The sequence below is a fragment of the Pristis pectinata genome, chromosome 11 (genome assembly GCF_009764475.1).
Source record: "Pristis pectinata isolate sPriPec2 chromosome 11, sPriPec2.1.pri, whole genome shotgun sequence".
Classification (NCBI taxonomy): domain Eukaryota; kingdom Metazoa; phylum Chordata; class Chondrichthyes; order Rhinopristiformes; family Pristidae; genus Pristis; species Pristis pectinata.
In genome coordinates this window covers 5994664-6013101 of record NC_067415.1, presented here as the reverse complement: position 1 = coordinate 6013101, position 18438 = coordinate 5994664, and the positions used below count along the sequence as shown (strand labels likewise).

Below are 18438 nucleotides of genomic sequence, written 5' to 3'. Positions count from 1 at the left end.
TACTTGGCTGCAACATCACCCTCCTCGGCCAAAGACAAATAGCGAGGTATCGACTGTAAGGTCATTTGGTCATCTCAGGAAAGGCCAGCCTCAACGTTGATCTTTCATGAAAGGTGGTGGAGTCAGTTCGGTCAGGGAGGGGGTGGATGGGGAAGTCAAAGGGGGATGAGCAGATCTTCTCCACAAATACCTAGTTCGTTTGTCAGAGACCATCACTGCCCAGAGTCTACCTGACCTGCTGAGTATCCCCAGCATTGTATTCCTTCATCAGAAGCTGCTTTACACTCGTGGTCTTACTTGAAGTTTGCCGGCACATCTGTGAAGACCCTCAGCAAGAACTCCCCAGTTATTCCAGGCTCGAAGGTGGTGGGGATGATGACATAACGACCCTGAGGGAGTTCCTTCCGAAGGAAGATGGTCTTGGAGTTGATGTAGACGGAACTGGCCACCTTCTGCTGTATGGTGTGCATCCTGTAGTTGCGGTTCAACTCCACCTGTGGAAACCAATTCTCTTCAAAAACCAGCAGGGAGTAAGGGACTTGTGGGTTCAAATCCCGCACCAGGAGCTTGAGATCAAATATCTAGGTGGACACTCAGTGCAGTACTGAAGGAATGCGACACTATCAGAAGCCAGTACCAATTCCACATTATTTTCACTTTGTGGGATCTTCCTGGTGTGAGCCCCTGCCCTCTCTGCCACTGTGTCAGGAATTTGGTTTCCTTTCAGCAAGGAATTATCCATGGCAGAGTGCGGAGAGGTCGCCTGTGAGGGCTGTTGTTGGGTGAATGGGGGGTGGGCTACACCCTAGCCAGCATGGTGAATCATAGTCATAGAGTCATACAGCACAAAACAGGCCCTTCGGCACAACTGGTCCGTGCCGTCCAAGATGTCCCATCTATCCGTGTACCTGTCCAACTGTCTTTAAAAAGTTGTTGTTGTACCTGCCTCAACCACTTCCTCTGGCTGCTCATTCCAATATACATACCACCACTTATGTAAAAAAAAGTTGCCCCTCAGATCCCTTTTTAATCTCTCCCCTCTCACCTTAAACCTATGTCCTCTAGTTCTTGATTCCCCAACCAGGGTACATTCACTCTATCGATGCCCCTCATGATCTTATACACCTCTATAAGGTCACCCCTCAGTCTCCTACGCTCAAAGGAATGAAGTCCTAGCCTGTCCAACCTCTCTGTATAACTTAGTCCCTCAAGACCTGGCAACATCCTTGTAAATCTTTTCTGCACTCTTTGTTTAATAACTTCTTTCCTATAGCAGGGTGACCAAAACTGAACACAGCACTCCAAGTGCAGCCTCACTGGTGTCCTGTACAACTGCACCATGACCTGTCAACTTTTGTACTCAGTGCCCTGACCAATGAAGAAACCTTTGGGCAGAGAAGTTGGGACATTATGTGACAGTTGTACCAGACATTGGTGAGTTCGCACTTAGAGTATTGTGTACAGTTCTGGTCACTCTCTTATAGGAAAGGTGTCTAAACTGGAAAGAGTGCAGAGGAGATTTACAAGGATGCTGCCAAGACTCAAGGGCCTGAGTGAAAGGGAGAGGTTGGACAGGCTAGGACTTTATTCCTTGGAACGTAGGAGACTGAGGGCTGTCCTTATAGAGGTGTATAAAATCATGAGGGGCATGGATAGGGTGAACGCACATAGTCTTTTTTCTCAGGGTAGGGGAACTAAAAGGGCATTGATTTACAGTGAGAGGGGAAAGATTTAAAAGGGGACCTGAGGGGCACCTTCTTCACACAGAGGGTGGTGAGTATATGGAACGAGCTGCCAGAGGAAGTGGTTGAGGCAGGTACAATAACGACATTTAAAAGACATTTGGATACGTACATGGATAGGAAAAATTCAGAGGGATATGGGCCAAATGTGGGCAAATGGGACTAGCTTGGTGGGCATCTTGGGCGGCATGGACGAGCTGGGCCGTAGGGCCTGTTTCCCTTCTGTATTACTCTACGACACAAACCCAGATGGATCGGTGTATGGACGATTGGCAGATGGAAGTGGGAAAGGTGAACAGAGGGAGAGGGACACAGCCTGACCGAATGGTCTAATTTGAAGTACGTGGGGATACATACTTGTGGGTGTTCCGGTAGGAGAACCAAGAGTGCCATATCCTCACACCTTAGTGCTGAGAGGTAGAACCACTCAACCGGGCCAGGTCACCTTCAGCCTTCCACACTCAGCCATGAACGATTCATTGCTGGTGAGTGCCGGGTTCCTGGCACAACAGTGCCTCGCAGCAGGAAGGGCAGGCGTTCATACCAGGTTGCCAGCACCTTCAGAAGGCAAGGCCAGTACACCACCAGCTCATTCCAAGCCACCGTGAACCCATGGACGTTGGTGGCTCTCCATCCCTCCAACTGGGATCTTGCTGTGTGCTGCAAATAACGTCGTTACCCAACAAAGACGCTCCACGCTTGGTCTCCCCGATGGAGTTACAGTGGGTCACTTACCCTGTAAACCTCGAAGCCCATGGACAGCTTCTCGCCCTTGCCCTGTTGCCGAGTGTAACGGATGTCTTTCTGCTGCAGGCACATCAGCACCTCGTCCATGTCCTTCTTTACATCAAAGACATACTGGAGGGGGTTAAACCCAAGAGAACACATTATCCTTCAACAACATCACTACACCACTGTAATCATTGCAATTTACAACACCATCACTACACATTACACCACAGTAACCATTGCAATATACAACACCAACACTACACTACACCCCTGTAATCATTGCAATATACAACACCAACACTACACCACTGCAATCATTGCAATATACAACACCTACACTACACCACACTACACCACTGCAATCATTGCAATATACAACACCGACACTACACCACTGCAATCATTGCAATATACAACACCGACACTACACCACACTACACCACTGCAATCATTGCAATATACAACACCGACACTACACCACTGCAATCATTGCAATATACAACACCGACACTACACCACTGCAATCATTGCAATATACAACACCGACACTACACCACTGCAACCATTGCAATATACAACACCGACACTACACCACTATAATCATTGCAATATACAACACCGACACTACACCACTGCAACCATTGCAATATACAACACCGACACTACACCACACTACAACACTGCAATCATTGCAATATACAACACCGACACTACACCACTGCAATCATTGCAATATACAACACTGACACTACACCACTGCAATCATTGCAATATACAACACCAACACTACACCACACTACACCACTGCAATCATTGCAATATACAACACCGACACTACACCACTGCAATCATTGCAATATACAACACCAACACTACACCACACTACACCACTGTAATCATTACAATGTAGAACAGCTAATACTACATATTACAGTGCTCCAACCTCAGGGTGGGTGGAGCAGGATAAGGTGCAGAGTGAAGCTCCTTCAGCAGTCTTCCTCCACTCTACCCCACTCAATGGCCCCTACAGGATTGCTCAGAGCCTTTGGTCATGATACGTCTCACTTGGTTGAGATTATTAATCCCAGCAGGCAGGGTTCCTCCAGTTTTTTGTGTGTTGCTCCAGATTCCAGCATCTGCCGTCTCTCGAGTCTCAACCAAACCATTGTCTCACATAAGCCAGACTAGATAAGGATGACGGAGTGCATCCTTTTTAGGTGAACCACCATTAATTCCAGAGTTATCTCCTTACTTGAGTTAACTGTGTTGGGATTTGAAGTTATCCTGTCTGAATCAATTGTCCAATTCCTCTGAAGCTCAGTCCAGTCACTGTGACCTCGACCTCCTTGCGGCAGTCAGTGAAGGGGGAGGCAGGTTTTTGTTCTACATACATATTGAAGGGGCGTGAGTGTTGCTAACAACACCAGCATCTATTGACCATCCCCAATTGCCTTTGAACTGAGAAATGGGGAGTCCACTATGTTGGTGTGTCTGGAGTCATACTTAGGCCAGGGGGAATAAAAATCGGCAGATTTCCTTCCCAGGGTTGAAATGTCAAATACCAGAATTTCAAGGTGACAAGGGGGTAAATTTAAAGGAGATGTGCGGGGCAAGTTTTTTTTACACAGAGAGGGGTGGGAGCCTGGAACGCACTGCCAGGGGTGGTGGTGGAGGCAAATATGATAGTGGGGTTCAAGAGGCTTTTAGATAGACACATGAATATGCAGGAATGGAGGGATGTGGATCATCTGCAGGCAGAAGGGATTAGTTTAATTTGACATCATGCTCAGCACAGACATGGTGGGCTGAAGGGCCTGTTGCTCTGCTGTACTGTTCTATGTTCTATGTTTCTTGAGGAACATACTGTAAATGAACCAGATGGGTTTTTATAACAATCCAGTAGTTTAATGGTTACTGTTACAGACACTGGCATTTTTGTTTAATATTCTAAATTTGCTTAACCATTTCAATTTGAATACTGCAGCTGTTGCGGTGGGATTTGAGCACACGCCTCTGGATGAAGAGCCCAGAAACTTAACCACAACACTATCATAGCCCTGCACTGGCGTTGGATAGAGTAGCATCTTCACACTGTATCTGTATCTCTCGAAATGGCCCTCTCGGGAAAGCAGCCAACAGAATCAAGGACCCCTCTCATTGGGCAGAAGATACAAAAGCTCGAGAACATGTACCACTACGCTCAAAGACAGCGTCTGTCATAAGACTCCTGAACGGACTTCTTGTATGATAAAGAACTCCTGACCTCTCAATCTACCTCATCATGGCCTTTGCACTTTATTTTGACTACCTGCACTGAACTTTCTCTGTAACTAAGATACGACAAGATCTCTTTATTAGTCACACAGTGAAATGCACCTTTTGCGTGGAGTGTTCTGGGGGCAGCCCGCAAGTGTCACCACACTTCCGGTGCCAACATAGCCCACCCACAGCTTCCTAACCTGTACGTCTTTTGTATGTGGGAGGAAACTGGAGAGTCCCCGGAGGAAACCCACGGGGACACGGGGAGAACGTACAAACTCCTTACAGACAGCGGCCGGAATTGAACCTGGGTCGCTGGCGCTGTAATAGTGTTACTCTACTGTAACACTTTATTCTGCATTCTGTTATTGTTTTTCCTTTTGTACTACCTCAATGTACATCGAGGCATTCAACGTGATGTGTGCATGAAATGATCTGTCTGGATGGCATGCAAACAAGAGCTATCCACTGTGTCTTGGTACATGTGACAATAATAAACCAACTCCCAATTCCCACATCCAGACCCCCATCGCCCAACAATGTTTCCTGATCTCCCTCCTCGATGAGGTCATTGGGAGTGTCATGTGTTTGGCCTCACCTGGGGGTTCTGAAGGAAGGTGTCCCGGTTATTGATGCAGCCTCCAGCACGGTTTTTCAAGGGGTCTTCATGCCTGGTCCAGGCTCCCTTGACCATGGCCTCCTCCCAGGTCTTGTGGAAGCTGAAGAAGGAGGTGTTCATCACACGGCAGACAACGAGATCCGTGAAGTGCTTGCAGAAATCGTCGAATGACATCCTGAAACCCAGGCAAACACTGGTCAGACCTAAAGGACCTGATTGAAGCAGCAGGGACCCAGCTTCAATCTTAACCTTGGGTGCTGTCTATGAGGAGTTTGCATGTTCTCCCCATGAAAATGTGGGTTTCCACGAGGTACCCTGGGTTCCCAGTTACAGTAAATTACTCCTTAGTGTAAGTGGGCTGTAAAAGAACCAAAGGGAAGTTGATGGACATGTGAGAGAGAGAGAGAGAGAGAGAGAGAGAGAGAGAGAGAGAGACATAAAGTGCAAGAGTACAAGGGAATGGGACTGATGGGATTGCACTGCTAGGAACTGACTGGGATCTGATGGGCTGAATGGCCTCTATCTGTTCTTTAAGAAGTAAATGTCTCCATCACTCTACCTCTCTTCATCTTTAAGATGCTCCTTAACGCCATCATTTTTGCCCAGAACTTCACTCACCTTGTCCTAATGTTGTCTTAAATGTTAGTCCATCTTCACAGCGCATTAGCTTATTTACTTTCTTAGGTGTAAGAGAAAATTTGGCATGTCCATAAGGACTCTCTCAAACTTCTAGCCGTTGCAAACTTCTAGCTTTTCCAGCAGATTGTTTGTTGCTCCACAGTCAAGTATCTGCAATCTCTTGTGTTACCATTCCATCAAACGACCTCCAAGGACGACCCTGGTCCACACTGGGTGCAGTGAAGGAAGGTCCGAGGCTCCATCTCTCATTTTCTTCCCATCTCCCACCCCAGTGAAAATGGCATCACAGGTAGACAGGGTGGTGAAAAATGCACTTGGTACGCTACCTTTCATCGATCAGGGCATTGTGTATAGGAATTGGGACATTATATTGCAGTTATACAAGACATCGGTGAGGCCAGAACTGGAGTATTGTGTACCATTTTGGGGATCCTGTCATAGGAAAGATGCCATTAAGCTGGAAAGAGTGCAAAGAATATTTGCAAGAATGTTGCCAAGACTCGATGGCCTGAGTTATAGGGAGAGGTTGGGCAGGCTAGGACTTTATTCCTTGGAGCATGGGAGACTGAGGAGTGATCTATAGAGGTGTATAAAATCGTGAGGGGCATAGATAGGGTGAATGCACACACGGTCTTTTTCCCAGAGAAAGGGAATCAAAACATAGAGGGCTTAGGTTTAAGCTGAGAGGGGAAAGATTTAAGAGGGACCTGAGGGGGGCAACTTTTTTTCACCCAGAGGGTGGTCAGTATATGGAATGAGCTGCCAGATGAAGTGGTTGAGGCAGGTACATTAAAAACATTTAAAGGGTACTTGGACAGGTACATGGATCGGAAAGGTTTAGAGGAATTTGGGCCAAATGCGGGCAAATTGGACTGGCTTCAATGGGCATCTTGGTTGGCATGGATGAGTTGGGCTGAAGGGCCTTTTTCCATGCTGTATGACTCTATGAAGGTACCGATAGGCATCAGGTCACAGCTGTGTACGCCTTCAGCATGTCAATCCCCAGCAGAAGCTACCAGTGATTAATCTTGTCACCTTCCTGGTTCCAATAACAATCCTTAGCATTGGCCCACTGTAGATAGAGAAGGACAACAAAGGACACCTATAGAGACTCACCAGAATTCGCCATCATCTCGCACGGTTACACCCATGGACTCCCGCTCTCCTTTGCTGACCTGCTTCCATTCTTGAGAGCTGCAAAGACAAAGTTAATCCGATCTCACTCCACAGGTCAATTCAGTTTTTACACATTACATACTGCTTTACAACATAGTAATCTAAAGGAAGCTGTTTATCGATTACAGCTCAGCATTCAACACCATCATCCCCTCAGTACTAAAAAACCTCGGCCTCTGTACCTCCCTCTGCAACTGGATCCTCGACTTCCTTATTGGGAGACCACAGTCAGTGCAAATTGGTAGCAAAGTCTCCTCCTTGCTGACAATCAACACAGGCGCACCTCAAGGATGTGTGCTTAGCCCACTTCTCTGCTCTCTCTACACTCATGACTGTGTGGCTGAGCACAGTTTGAACGCCATCTAGAAATTCGATGACACCACTGTTATTGGTAGAATCTCAGATGGCGATGAGGAGGCGTACAGGAGTGAGATAGACCGGCTGGCTGAATGGTGCCGCAACAACAACCTCGCACTCAACATCAGCAAGTCCAAGGAACTGATTGTGGACTTCAGGAAGGGGAAGTCGGGAGAACACACACCAGTCCTCATTGAGGGGTCAGTGGTGGAAAGGGTGATCAACTTCAAGTTACTGGATGTCAACACCTCGGAGGATCTATCCTGGGCCCAAAACATTGATGCAATCATGAAGAAGGCCCACCAGTGGCTCTATGTCGTTAGGAGTTTGAGGAGATTTTGTATGTCACCGAAGACACTTACAAATTTCTACAGACGTCCGGTGGAGAGCATTCTGACTGGTTGCATCACCGCCTGGTATGGAGCCTCCAATGCACAGGATCGCAAGAGGCTGCAGAAGGTTGTAGACTCAGCCAGCTCCATCACGGGCACAACCCTCCCCTCAAGAAGGTGGCATCCATCACTTAGAGCCCTCACCATCTGGGACATGCCTTCTTCTCGTTACTACCATCAAGGAGGAGGTATAGGAGCCTGAAGACCCACACTCAAGGATTCAGGAACAGCTTGTTCCCCTCCAACATCAGATTTTTGAACAGTCCATGAACCCACGAACACTACCTCGTTATTCCTCTTTTGCACTATTTAGTTTTGTAACTTACAGTAATTTTATGTCTTGCACTGTACTGCTGCCACAAAAGAACAAATTTCACATCATATGTCAGTGATAATAAACCTGATTCTGATTCTGAAGATCTGCCTAGTCTGCTAAACCACGATGAGGATGATTTCATAGATTAGAAAAACCTGGAGCAGAGAAAGCCAAGAGGAGATTTGGTTGAAGTGCTCAAGATCACGTAGAGAAAACAAATACTGTTCCCATTGGTTGAGAACCACAGAATTAAGGTGATTGACAAAGGAACATTATTCACACAGCCAGTAGCCATGATCTGGAACTCACTGGCCACCAAGAGCGAAGGAAGCAGATGCTTTCAAAAAGCTTTTGGAATAAGTACATAGGAAAAATATGTGCAGGCAAACAGGAAAAGAGGTAGGGAATAGGAGTAATCGGATTCCTCATACTGAAAGCTATCACAGGCTTGATAGGTTTAATGGCCTCCTGCAGCAATTGTAAGAAAGGGGTTGGAATTCCAAATACCAGGTTAGAATAAAAATTAAGAAATTAAAATTAAGAATTGAAGAGTTAGTTTTCTTCTGAAGACCGGTAGGTCATGCAATAAATTGGGGGGAGAGAAACATTGAGAGGGGGCGGTGTACATGCACCTCTCTACATCAATGGCGCTGAGGTCCTGAGGGTTGAGAGCTTCAAGTTCCTGGGAGTGAACATCACCAACAGCCTGTCCTGGTCAAATCATGTGGTTGCCATGGCCAAGAAAGCTCACCAGCGCCTCTACTTCCTCAGGAGGTGAAAGAAATTCGGTATGTCCCCTTTGACACTCACCAACTTTTATCGATGCACCATAGAAAGCATCCTATCTGGATGCATCATGGCTTGGCATGGCAACTGCTCTGCCCAGGACCGCCAGAAACTGCAGAGAGTTATGGACTCAGCCCAGCACGTCACAGAAACCAGCCTCCCCTCCTTGGACTCTGTCTTTACCTCTCGCTGCCTTGGTGTAGCAGCCAGCATAATCAAAAACCCCACCCACCTGGGTTATTCTCTCTTCTCTCCTCTTCCATCAGGTAGAAGATACAGGAGCCTGAGGGCACGTACCACCAGACTTGACAACTTCTATCCCACTGTGATAAGACTATTGAATGGTTTCCTTATACAATGAGATGGACTCTGACCTCATGATCTACCTTGTTGTGACTTTGCACCTTATTGTCTACCTGCACTGCACTTTCTCTGCAGCTGTGACACTTTGCTCTGTACTGTTATTTTTACCTGTACTACCTCAGTGCACTCTGTACTAACTCAATGCAACTGCACCGTGTAATGAATTGACCTGTACGATCGGTTTGCAAGACAAGTTTTTCACTGTACCTCGGTACAAGTGACAATAATAAACCAATGCCAATACATTAATCTGACAATAGAAACAAACCACTCAGCCCACTGGGTCCGTATCCCACAAGACATTCCCCATCCTGTGACATCCAACACTGCAGTATCCTTCAATCCCCATTGTCCTCATTTACTTCTGCAGTTTCTCCATTCTTCGCCTGAATCATTCACTGTGGGAGTGGGTTCCACATTCCCACTGCTTTCTGGGGAAAAAAATATCTTCGAAATTCCCTTCTAAATGGCCCGTGTTTCTAATGTTCTTACAAGTGGAAATATCTTCATCAGCCAATCAAACCTTTCCATAATCTTCAATACCTTTTATTGTCAGCCCTTCTTACTAGATAATAAAATTCTGAGACAAAGATCTAGGAGAAAGCGCAGATGATAAATAATGGTTTCATTTTACCTTCTTAAGGGGCTTCCCACAGGGAATGATCCCAAAGTTGCCTGTCAAGTCCTCTGTTGCCCAACCAAATAGGCAATCCTCGGGTACAACTTATAGCAGGAAGTGTTGGCAGAGGCTTTAAGGATGAGACAGTAACTGATAAATCCCAGTCAGAGTTCAGCAGTCACTCCCTTACACAGAGAGGATGCAGGGAGTCATTGAGACAAGCAGCATGGATGCACTTAATGGAATGAAGGATTAGGAAGCATTTACAAGAGAGAAAGGGATAGAAGGGTATGTTAGGGATAGATGAAGGGAGGTAGAAGACAAATCCTGTAGAACTTAGTAATGTAGGGCGTAGACCTGACTGGCCTGGCTGTAGATTCCATATAAGGGGAAAGGACACAACGACACAGGAGGCAGTCCAAAGGAGATTCACTGGCCTGGTTCCTGGGATGAGACAATTGTCCTACCACAAATGGCTAAAGAAGATCGATCTGTATTCTGTTGAGCTTAGAAGAATGAGGGGTGATCTTATTGAAACACATAAGGTCCTAAGGAGACATGATAGAGTAGATGTTGAGATTTTTTCTGCTTTGGGAGAGTCTTGAAGGAGAGGACATAGGTACAAGATCAGAGGTTGGTCACAAAACGTGAGGTAAGTAGGAATTTCTACTTGCAGAGGGGGTTGAATATCCGGAGTGCTCTATTTCAGAGGGTTGTGGTGACTAGATCATAGAGGATATTTAAAAAAGATAAGTTTTCAAAAGATCAAGGAATTGAGGGCTATGGGTGCAACATCAGCATATCCTGATGCAGGATGTCAACCCGAAATGTCCTGATTCGACCCGAAATGTCAACAATTCCTTTCCTCCCACAGATGCTGGAGGAAAGTGCTGGAGGAACTCAGCAGGTCAGGCAGCATCCATGGAGGGAAATAAACAGTCGAAGTTTAGGATCAAGACCTAGGCCCGAAACGTCAATTGTGAATTTCCCTCCATTGATGCTGCCTGACCTGCTGAGTTCCTCCAGCACTTTTTGTGTGTATTGCTCCAGATTCCAGCATCCGCCGAATTTCTTATGTGAGTTTCTCCAGCAGATTGTTTGTTGCCCCAGATTCCAGCGTCTACAGTCTCTTGTGTCCCCTGAGGGCTATGGGTAGCTGGCATAGAAGAGCCAGCCTTGAGCAAATCACCCACGATAACATCAAATGGCGGAGCAGGAGTGAGGAGTCAGTGGCCTACTCCTGCTCCTATTTTCTTGTGTCTTTCTGTACCACAGCCAAGTGCATCTCTCCAATCACCACACACCATGGGTTAAAAATAAATGCCTCATCTAACACAGGCTTTAAACAGCTCTGTAATGTGTGCTTACTTATCACTCCAGGCTCCATTCCATTCCTTCTGTCCCCAGGGATTCCTCATCCTGATCATGAAGAGTTTATCCGCTTTGAAGTACGCAAGGAGACCGTGGCCAAGTCGGACTTTCCGGACATCAGTCACTGCATAAGCGTGGCCTTTCACCAGGCCACTGTTCAACCGCACTTCCATCTCAGCAGCCGACGTGACCTATGTAAACACAACACAACCTCCTGTAGTGTAATCATTGCCATCAAACCAGCTGACAAAGGTGGTGCCATGGTGGTCTGGCGTACTGACCTCTACCTCGCAGAGGCCAGACACCAACTCTCGGACACTTCCTCCTACCTACCCCTGAACCATGACTCCGCCGAGGACCACCAGGACATTACCTCCCGCAGCATCACTGACCTCATCACCTCGGGAGATCTCCCCCGCCACAGCTACCAAGGTGACAACACCTGCGCTCTGTCTGTAACCATGACCTGCATCTCCCCATGGCCAGTCACTTCACGTCCCCCTCCCACACTATCACTGATATGTCAGTCCCAGCCTCCTCCACTGGTATGAAGGGTATGAAGCCTGAAGTCCCACACCACCAAAGGCTTTGACTTTTTTTCTGTCTCAGCAACTCAAACTTGGAAACTACTTCCTTTCAACCATTCTGTTCTTGAACCAACCTGCACAACCCTTATCCCTACCTCAATATAGTGACACTATGTCGACTAGGTGACACTCCAATGAACTTTAGTTTTTTTTGTTCTAATTGTGTTCTTTCATGTAAAAGTTGTGTTTAATTTATATTTAATGTATGTTTTTCCTGTGAATACTCTTTATCTGATGCTCTGTGCCTGAGATGCTGCTGCAAGTAAATTTTATATGCATAGGCAAAGATGTACTTCTGCACATAGTCATAGAACAATACAGCACGGATACAGGACCTTCGGCCCAACAAGACCATGCTGACCACGGTGCCCACCCAGCTAGTCCCAATTTCCTGCGTTCGGCCCATATCCCTCCAAGCCCTGCCCCTCCGTGTACCTATCCAAGTGCTTCTTAGATGATATAATTGTACCTGCCTCACCCACTTCTTCTGGCAGCTCGTTCCATATACTCACCACCCTCTGTGTGAAAAAGTTGCCCCTCAGGTCCCTTTTAAATCTTTCCCCTCTCACCCTAAACCTATGCCCCCTAGTTTTGGACTCCCCTACCCTGGGGAAAAGACTGTTACCGTCCACCTTATCTATGCCTCTCATAATTTTAAACACTTCTATAAGGTTGTTCCCTCATTCTCCTACGTTCCAAGGAATAAAGACCTAGCCTGGCCAACCTCTCCCTATAACCCAGACCCTCTAGTCCTGCAATGTCTTCATAAATCTTTTCTGCACTCTTTCCAGTTTAACCACATCTTTCCTATAACAGGGTGACCAAAACTGTACACAGTACTCCAAGTGCTGCCTCACCAACGACCTAGACAACTGCAACATAATGTCCCAATTCCTGTACTCAGTGCTCTGACTGATGAAGGCCAGCGTGCTGAACGCCTTTTACACCACCCTGTCTACCTGTGACGCCGCTTTCAATGAACTATGCATTTGTACTCCTAGGTCCCTCTGGTCCATTACACTCCCGAGTGCCCTATTGTTCATAAAGTAAGTCAAGCCCGAGAGTCTGGGCTTGAGGCTTGACCCTTGCTTCCCCTCAACCATGTGTGTGGAACAGTAATTAAGTGGAGTCACCACACAAGATGGTGGCGGGATCTGCAAGTTAAGAGATTGGGAAACAGAAGGGTGGATGGACCAAGCCTTACCTTTGGGCCAGTTCAAAAGGAGAGTGATCCAAGACCAATGATATGGAGACACATTTGAATCCACATGGAGATTTGGAGATTGTAAGATTGGAGGTGCAGGTACAAATTTTGGAGGAAGGAGGCAGAGAGGTGTAGGTTCAAACTTTGGAGAAAGGAAGGCAGCAGATAGAAAGAACACTATGTCAATAAACTTGTCTGACTTTTTTTCTGTCAAACTTGGAAACTGTCTCCCTGCTCATTTGTTTCTGGGCAAAGATCAGCCTTCATCAGCTGTCCTTGGGCACGGGACCAAAAAGGTGCAAAAGATGCTTTATAAATTCAACATCTCATTTCCGATCATCCCTGGGAACAGCTCCCAGCCACACTGTCAGGGTGGAGGCACCAGGGTTGTTTTCCTTGGAGCAAAGAAGGTGGGGGGGACATTTGATAGATGTTTCTATCACTCTGGTTACTAGATACCATGGTGGTGTTTAAGAGGCATTTAGATAGACACACGAATATGCAGGGAATGGAGGGATATGGATCACGTGCAGGCAGAAGGGATTAGTTTAATTTGGCATTGTGTTCGGCACAGACATTGTGGGCTGAAGGGCCTGTGCCTGTGCTGTACTGTTCCATGTTCTATGTTTGGAAGACCACGGTGGGTTGAGCTGGCATTACTAGATTCATTAATGGGTGGTTCAAGGGCAGGGAGAAGGTGGGGGCGCAGATTTAAAGGAATGGGTGAAAGATGCAGGGGGCGTGCGGGGACAAGCTTCATACACACACAGAGTGGTGATAATCCAAACTCACTCCCTGTAGGGAAGGTGGAAGTCCCTCAGCACTCTCAGAAAGGAATTGGACAGTTGTCCGAGGGGAAATTAACGTCAGGGAAACGTGGAAGGAGATGGAGAAAGGGTACAGTCAGGATCGCTTCTATTGATAGAGAATGGATGCTGACGGGAAACTATTGGGAAATGAGACTGGATCATGAACTCGATGGACTGAATGGATGCCTTTGGTGTTGCAACAAGTTTTTTGATTCTAGTACAGCCCTCTCTGCACTGAGGGGTGCTTCTTCAAGTGCGTGAGTGAGATGGGATCTAAATGCATGTCAAAGTGTGCCATGTATTGACTCGTGGCCAGCGCAGTGGTGGCTACATGTGTAACCCCATCTGCAGCATCTCTGCATCATCAAGGGGGTATAGCTCAGTGGTATTTGACTGCAGATCAAGAGGTCCCTGGCTGAAATCTGGGTGCCCCCTCTTTTGACTTATGAGGATAGGTTGAGTGAGCTGGGGCTTTTCTCTTCGGAGAGGAGGATGAGAGGTGACCTGATAGAGGTGTACAAGATGATAAGAGGCATAGATCGAGTGGAGAGTCAGAGACATTTTCCCAGGGTGGCAATGGCTAACACGAGGGGACATAATTTTAAGATGATTGGAGGAAGGTATAAGGGGGATGTCAGGGGTAAGTTTTTTTACACAGAGAGTGGTGGGTGCGTGGAACTCACATCCGGCAGAGGTTGTGGGGGCAAATACATTAGGGACATTTAAGACGCTCTTAGATAGGCACATGAATGATAGAGAAATGGGGGGCTATGTGGGAGGGAAGGGTTAGATAGATCTTAGAGCAGGATAAAATGTCGGCACAGCATTGTGGGCTGAAGGGCTTGTAATGTGCTGTAATGTTCTGTGTTCTATGTCTATCACCAGTTGAAGGGCGATGATCCGACTCGCTACTCACCCTGATGGAGCAGCTGATGAGACCCTCGCGACTGTGGACCTTCAGGAGTTTGTCAAACAGCTGGAGCCTCTGCTCCTCCACAGTGGCAAAGTTCCCCTGGATCAGGTCGATAGGCTCCGACACCCCACCGGTAAAATCCACCAATGCGTCTGCGGTGTTCCCTCCGTCCAGAGACTCGTAACAGCCCGCCAGTCTGAAAACGGGAAGGCCAAAGGGGTTCAACAACAACAACAACAACTTGCATTTATAAAGAAACAAGAAACATTGACAAAATTAACAGGCACTTGAGGAGATATTAGAAGGTTGGATTCAGTACGATGCGCAGCACAAAAATAGGCCATTCGGCCCAACCAGAAGAGGCTCCACTTCTTGCTCGTCCCATCTTCCCTCCTAAATCCCTCCTGTGTAGGTAAGTGGTAGGTAGAGATTGCGAGGCTGGGGGTGGGGGTGATGGGACTATTGGGAGAATAAAATTGGATGAGTTTAGGATTAATGTAGGGTTAATCACAGGAAGGATGTGGAGGGTTTGGAGAAGGTTTACCAGGATGCTGCCTGGATTAGAGGGTATGAGCTATAAGGAGAGGTTGGACAAACTTGGGGTGTTTTCTCTGGTGTGTTGGAGGCTGAGGGGAGACCTGGTAGAGGTTTATAAAATGATGAGAGGCAGAGATAGAGTGGATAGTCAGAATCTTTTTCCCAGAATAGAGCTGTCGAATAGCTTTATGGTGAGAGGGGGAAAGTTTAAAGGGGATGTGCGGGGCAAGTTTTTTTTACACAGGGTGTTGTAGATGCCTAGAACAGGGTGCCCGGGGTGGTGGTGGAAGCACTTTAAATAGAGGCGTTTAAAAGGCTCTTAGATAGGCACATGAATATGCAGGGCATGGAGGGATATGGATCATGTACAGGCAGAAGGGATTAGTTTAATTTGGCATCATGGTCGGTACAGACATGGTGGGCCGAAGGGCCTGTTCCTGTGCTGTACTGTTCTATGTTCCATGAATATGCAGGGAATGGAGGGATTAGTTTAATTTGGCATCATGGTTAGTACAGACATTGTGGGCCGAAGGGTCTGTTCCTGTACTGAATGACTCCATGACTATAATCGCTCCTTGGAAGCCAAGCCTTCTGTCATTCTGGTTGCTTCCTTTTACATCCTCTGAGTGGCTGCAGCATTCATTACAATGATACACCTTCAGTAGAGAGGCTTTGGCAGCAGGAAATGCTTTCCCCACATGAGAGAACTCCAGCTCCCGTTGCCAGCGAGGTTTCAGAGGTGATTTACACAGTCTGAAGTATGCAGCAGTTGTCAGCAAGCAAAACTCGAGGCTCATTTGTTTCACTCCTTTAGTACCAAGCCAACTCCCTACACTACGCAGCAAGACTGGCTCGGTGCCAAGGTTTCCAGAGCAGTTTCCAATCATCCCAGAGAACAGGAACATAGGTCTCGATATCATTGATATAGAGTCACACAGCAGAGGAAACAGACCTTTTGGCCTACTACATCCATGCCGACCCAGCCATAATTGATCCCATCTCCAGCACTTGGCCCGTAGCCGAGATATTTCAAGGGCTCGTTTTAGACACTTCTTAAATGCTGAAAGTGCCTCTGCTTCTCTCAGGCAGTGCACTCCAGGTACTCACCCTTCTCTGGGTGAGAAAGGATCCCCTCTAAGTCTCTTCCTCCTTACCCTCAATCTACATCCTCTCGTTTTACCTCACGCAACTGCAGAAATAACACACTCTGAAAATAATAATGATTTTTTAAAATCTCAATCAATCACTAAATTTTAACAGCATAGGAAGATGCCTTTCAGCACATTGTTCCTCTGCCATCTCTTTGAAAGACCCACTCTCCTGCTCTTTGGACCCATTTATATTTTTTCTTTTCAATTACATTTGCAACTCATTTGAGTCATAGACTAACACGGCATGGAAACAGGCCCTTCAGCCCAACCTGTCCATACTGACCAAGGTGCCCACCTAAGATAGTCCCATTTGCCCATGTTTGGCCCATAACCCTCTAAAGCTTTCTTATCTATATACCTATTCAAAAGTTGTTATTGTACCTGCCTCAATTACTTCCCTTGGCAGCTCGTTCCATCTACCCACCACTTGCAGGCACGGTAGTGTAGCGGTTAGCGTAACGCTATTACAGCACCAGCGACCCGGGTTCAATTCTGGCCGCTGTCTGTAAGGAGCTTGTACGTTCTCCCCATGTGTCTGCATGGGTTTCCTCCGGATGCTCCGGTTTCCTCCCACATTCCAAAGACGTACGGGTTAGGAAGTTGTGGGCACAATATGTTGGCGCCGGAAGTGTGGCAACACTTGCGGGCTGCCCCTAGAACACTCTATGCAAAAGATGCATTTCACTGTGTGTTTCGATGTACCTGTAACTAATCTTATCTTATCTTACCCTCTGCATGAAGAAGCTGGATCCCTTTTAGATCTTTCCCCTCTCACCTTAAACCTATGCCCTCTAGTTTTAGTTCCCTTTCCCTGGGAAAAAGACTGTGTGCATTCACCCTGTCTATGTCCTTGATGATTTTATACAGTTCTGTAAGGTCACCCCTCAGTCTCCTACACTCCAAGGGATAAAGTCCCAGCCTGCCCGACCTCTCCCTCTGACTCAGGCGCTCAAGTCCTGGCAGCATATTCGTAAACCTTCTCCACACAAACAGGCTCTTCTGCCCATCATTTCTACACTGACCATTGAACATCCATCTCCACTTTTCCCATTTATTCCCCCCCAAACTCTCCTACACAATAGGGGTAACTTGGTGGTTAATTAACCTACCAACCCACATGTTCTTGGGATGTGGGAGGATCTGGGGGAAACCCATGCAGTCACAGGGAAAATGTGCAAACTCCACACAAACATCACCGGAGGTCAGGATTGAACCTAAATTGGTAAATTGGTTTATTATTGTCACCTGTACCGAGGTACAGTGAAAAACTTTGTTTTGCATGCCGTCCATACAGATCATTTCATCACATAGTGCATTGAGATAGCACAAGGGAAAACAATAACAACACAGAATAAAGTATTACAGTTACAGAGAAAGTGCAGTGCAGGCAGACAATAAGGTGCAAGGTCATAATGAGGTAGATTGTGAGGTCAAGAGTCCATTTTATTGTACTAGGGGACCATTCAATAGTCTTATAAGAGCAGAATAGAAGCTGTCCTTGAGCCTGGTGGTACGTGCTTTCAGGCTTTTGGATTCTTGGAGCTGTGAGGCAGTGGCTATACTAGTGTTGAATCTGCTGCAAACTCTCATTCAAGCTGCACATTTCAGATTATAACAACAAAATTATCCTAACCTCAAGGTTCCTTTGATCAGATTAGATGAGTTTATGCATTAGGGTATACATCACGGTGGAATGAAATTCCTTGTTTACACGAAGCTCACAGAGTACACAGTAGACATGGTAACAATAAATACAAGAAGGGTTTGCTGAATCTTGGTGGCCAGTGGTGATATTCACTTCTTGAATAGTTTATTAGTTTTTATGGAAGTTCCTTTCTTGGTAACTGACTTGATCACTCCAACAGC

The 18438-nt window shown here is 46.7% G+C and overlaps 1 protein-coding gene across 2 annotated transcripts in view; it reads right to left on the bottom strand.

The window, feature by feature from the left end:
* Positions 1-18438, bottom strand: part of capn5a (calpain 5a) — a 97475-nt gene that overhangs the window by 15066 nt on the left and 63971 nt on the right. For both annotated transcript variants that reach the window (XM_052026074.1, XM_052026073.1), the window contains exons 4-9: positions 14888-15080; positions 11369-11562; positions 7108-7185; positions 5332-5527; positions 2478-2600; positions 298-494 (exon numbers count right to left, since the gene is read on the bottom strand). In XM_052026074.1, coding sequence (XP_051882034.1) covers positions 298-494; positions 2478-2600; positions 5332-5527; positions 7108-7185; positions 11369-11562; positions 14888-15080 — 981 coding nt within the window. The remainder of the gene's footprint in view (positions 1-297; positions 495-2477; positions 2601-5331; positions 5528-7107; positions 7186-11368; positions 11563-14887; positions 15081-18438) is intronic.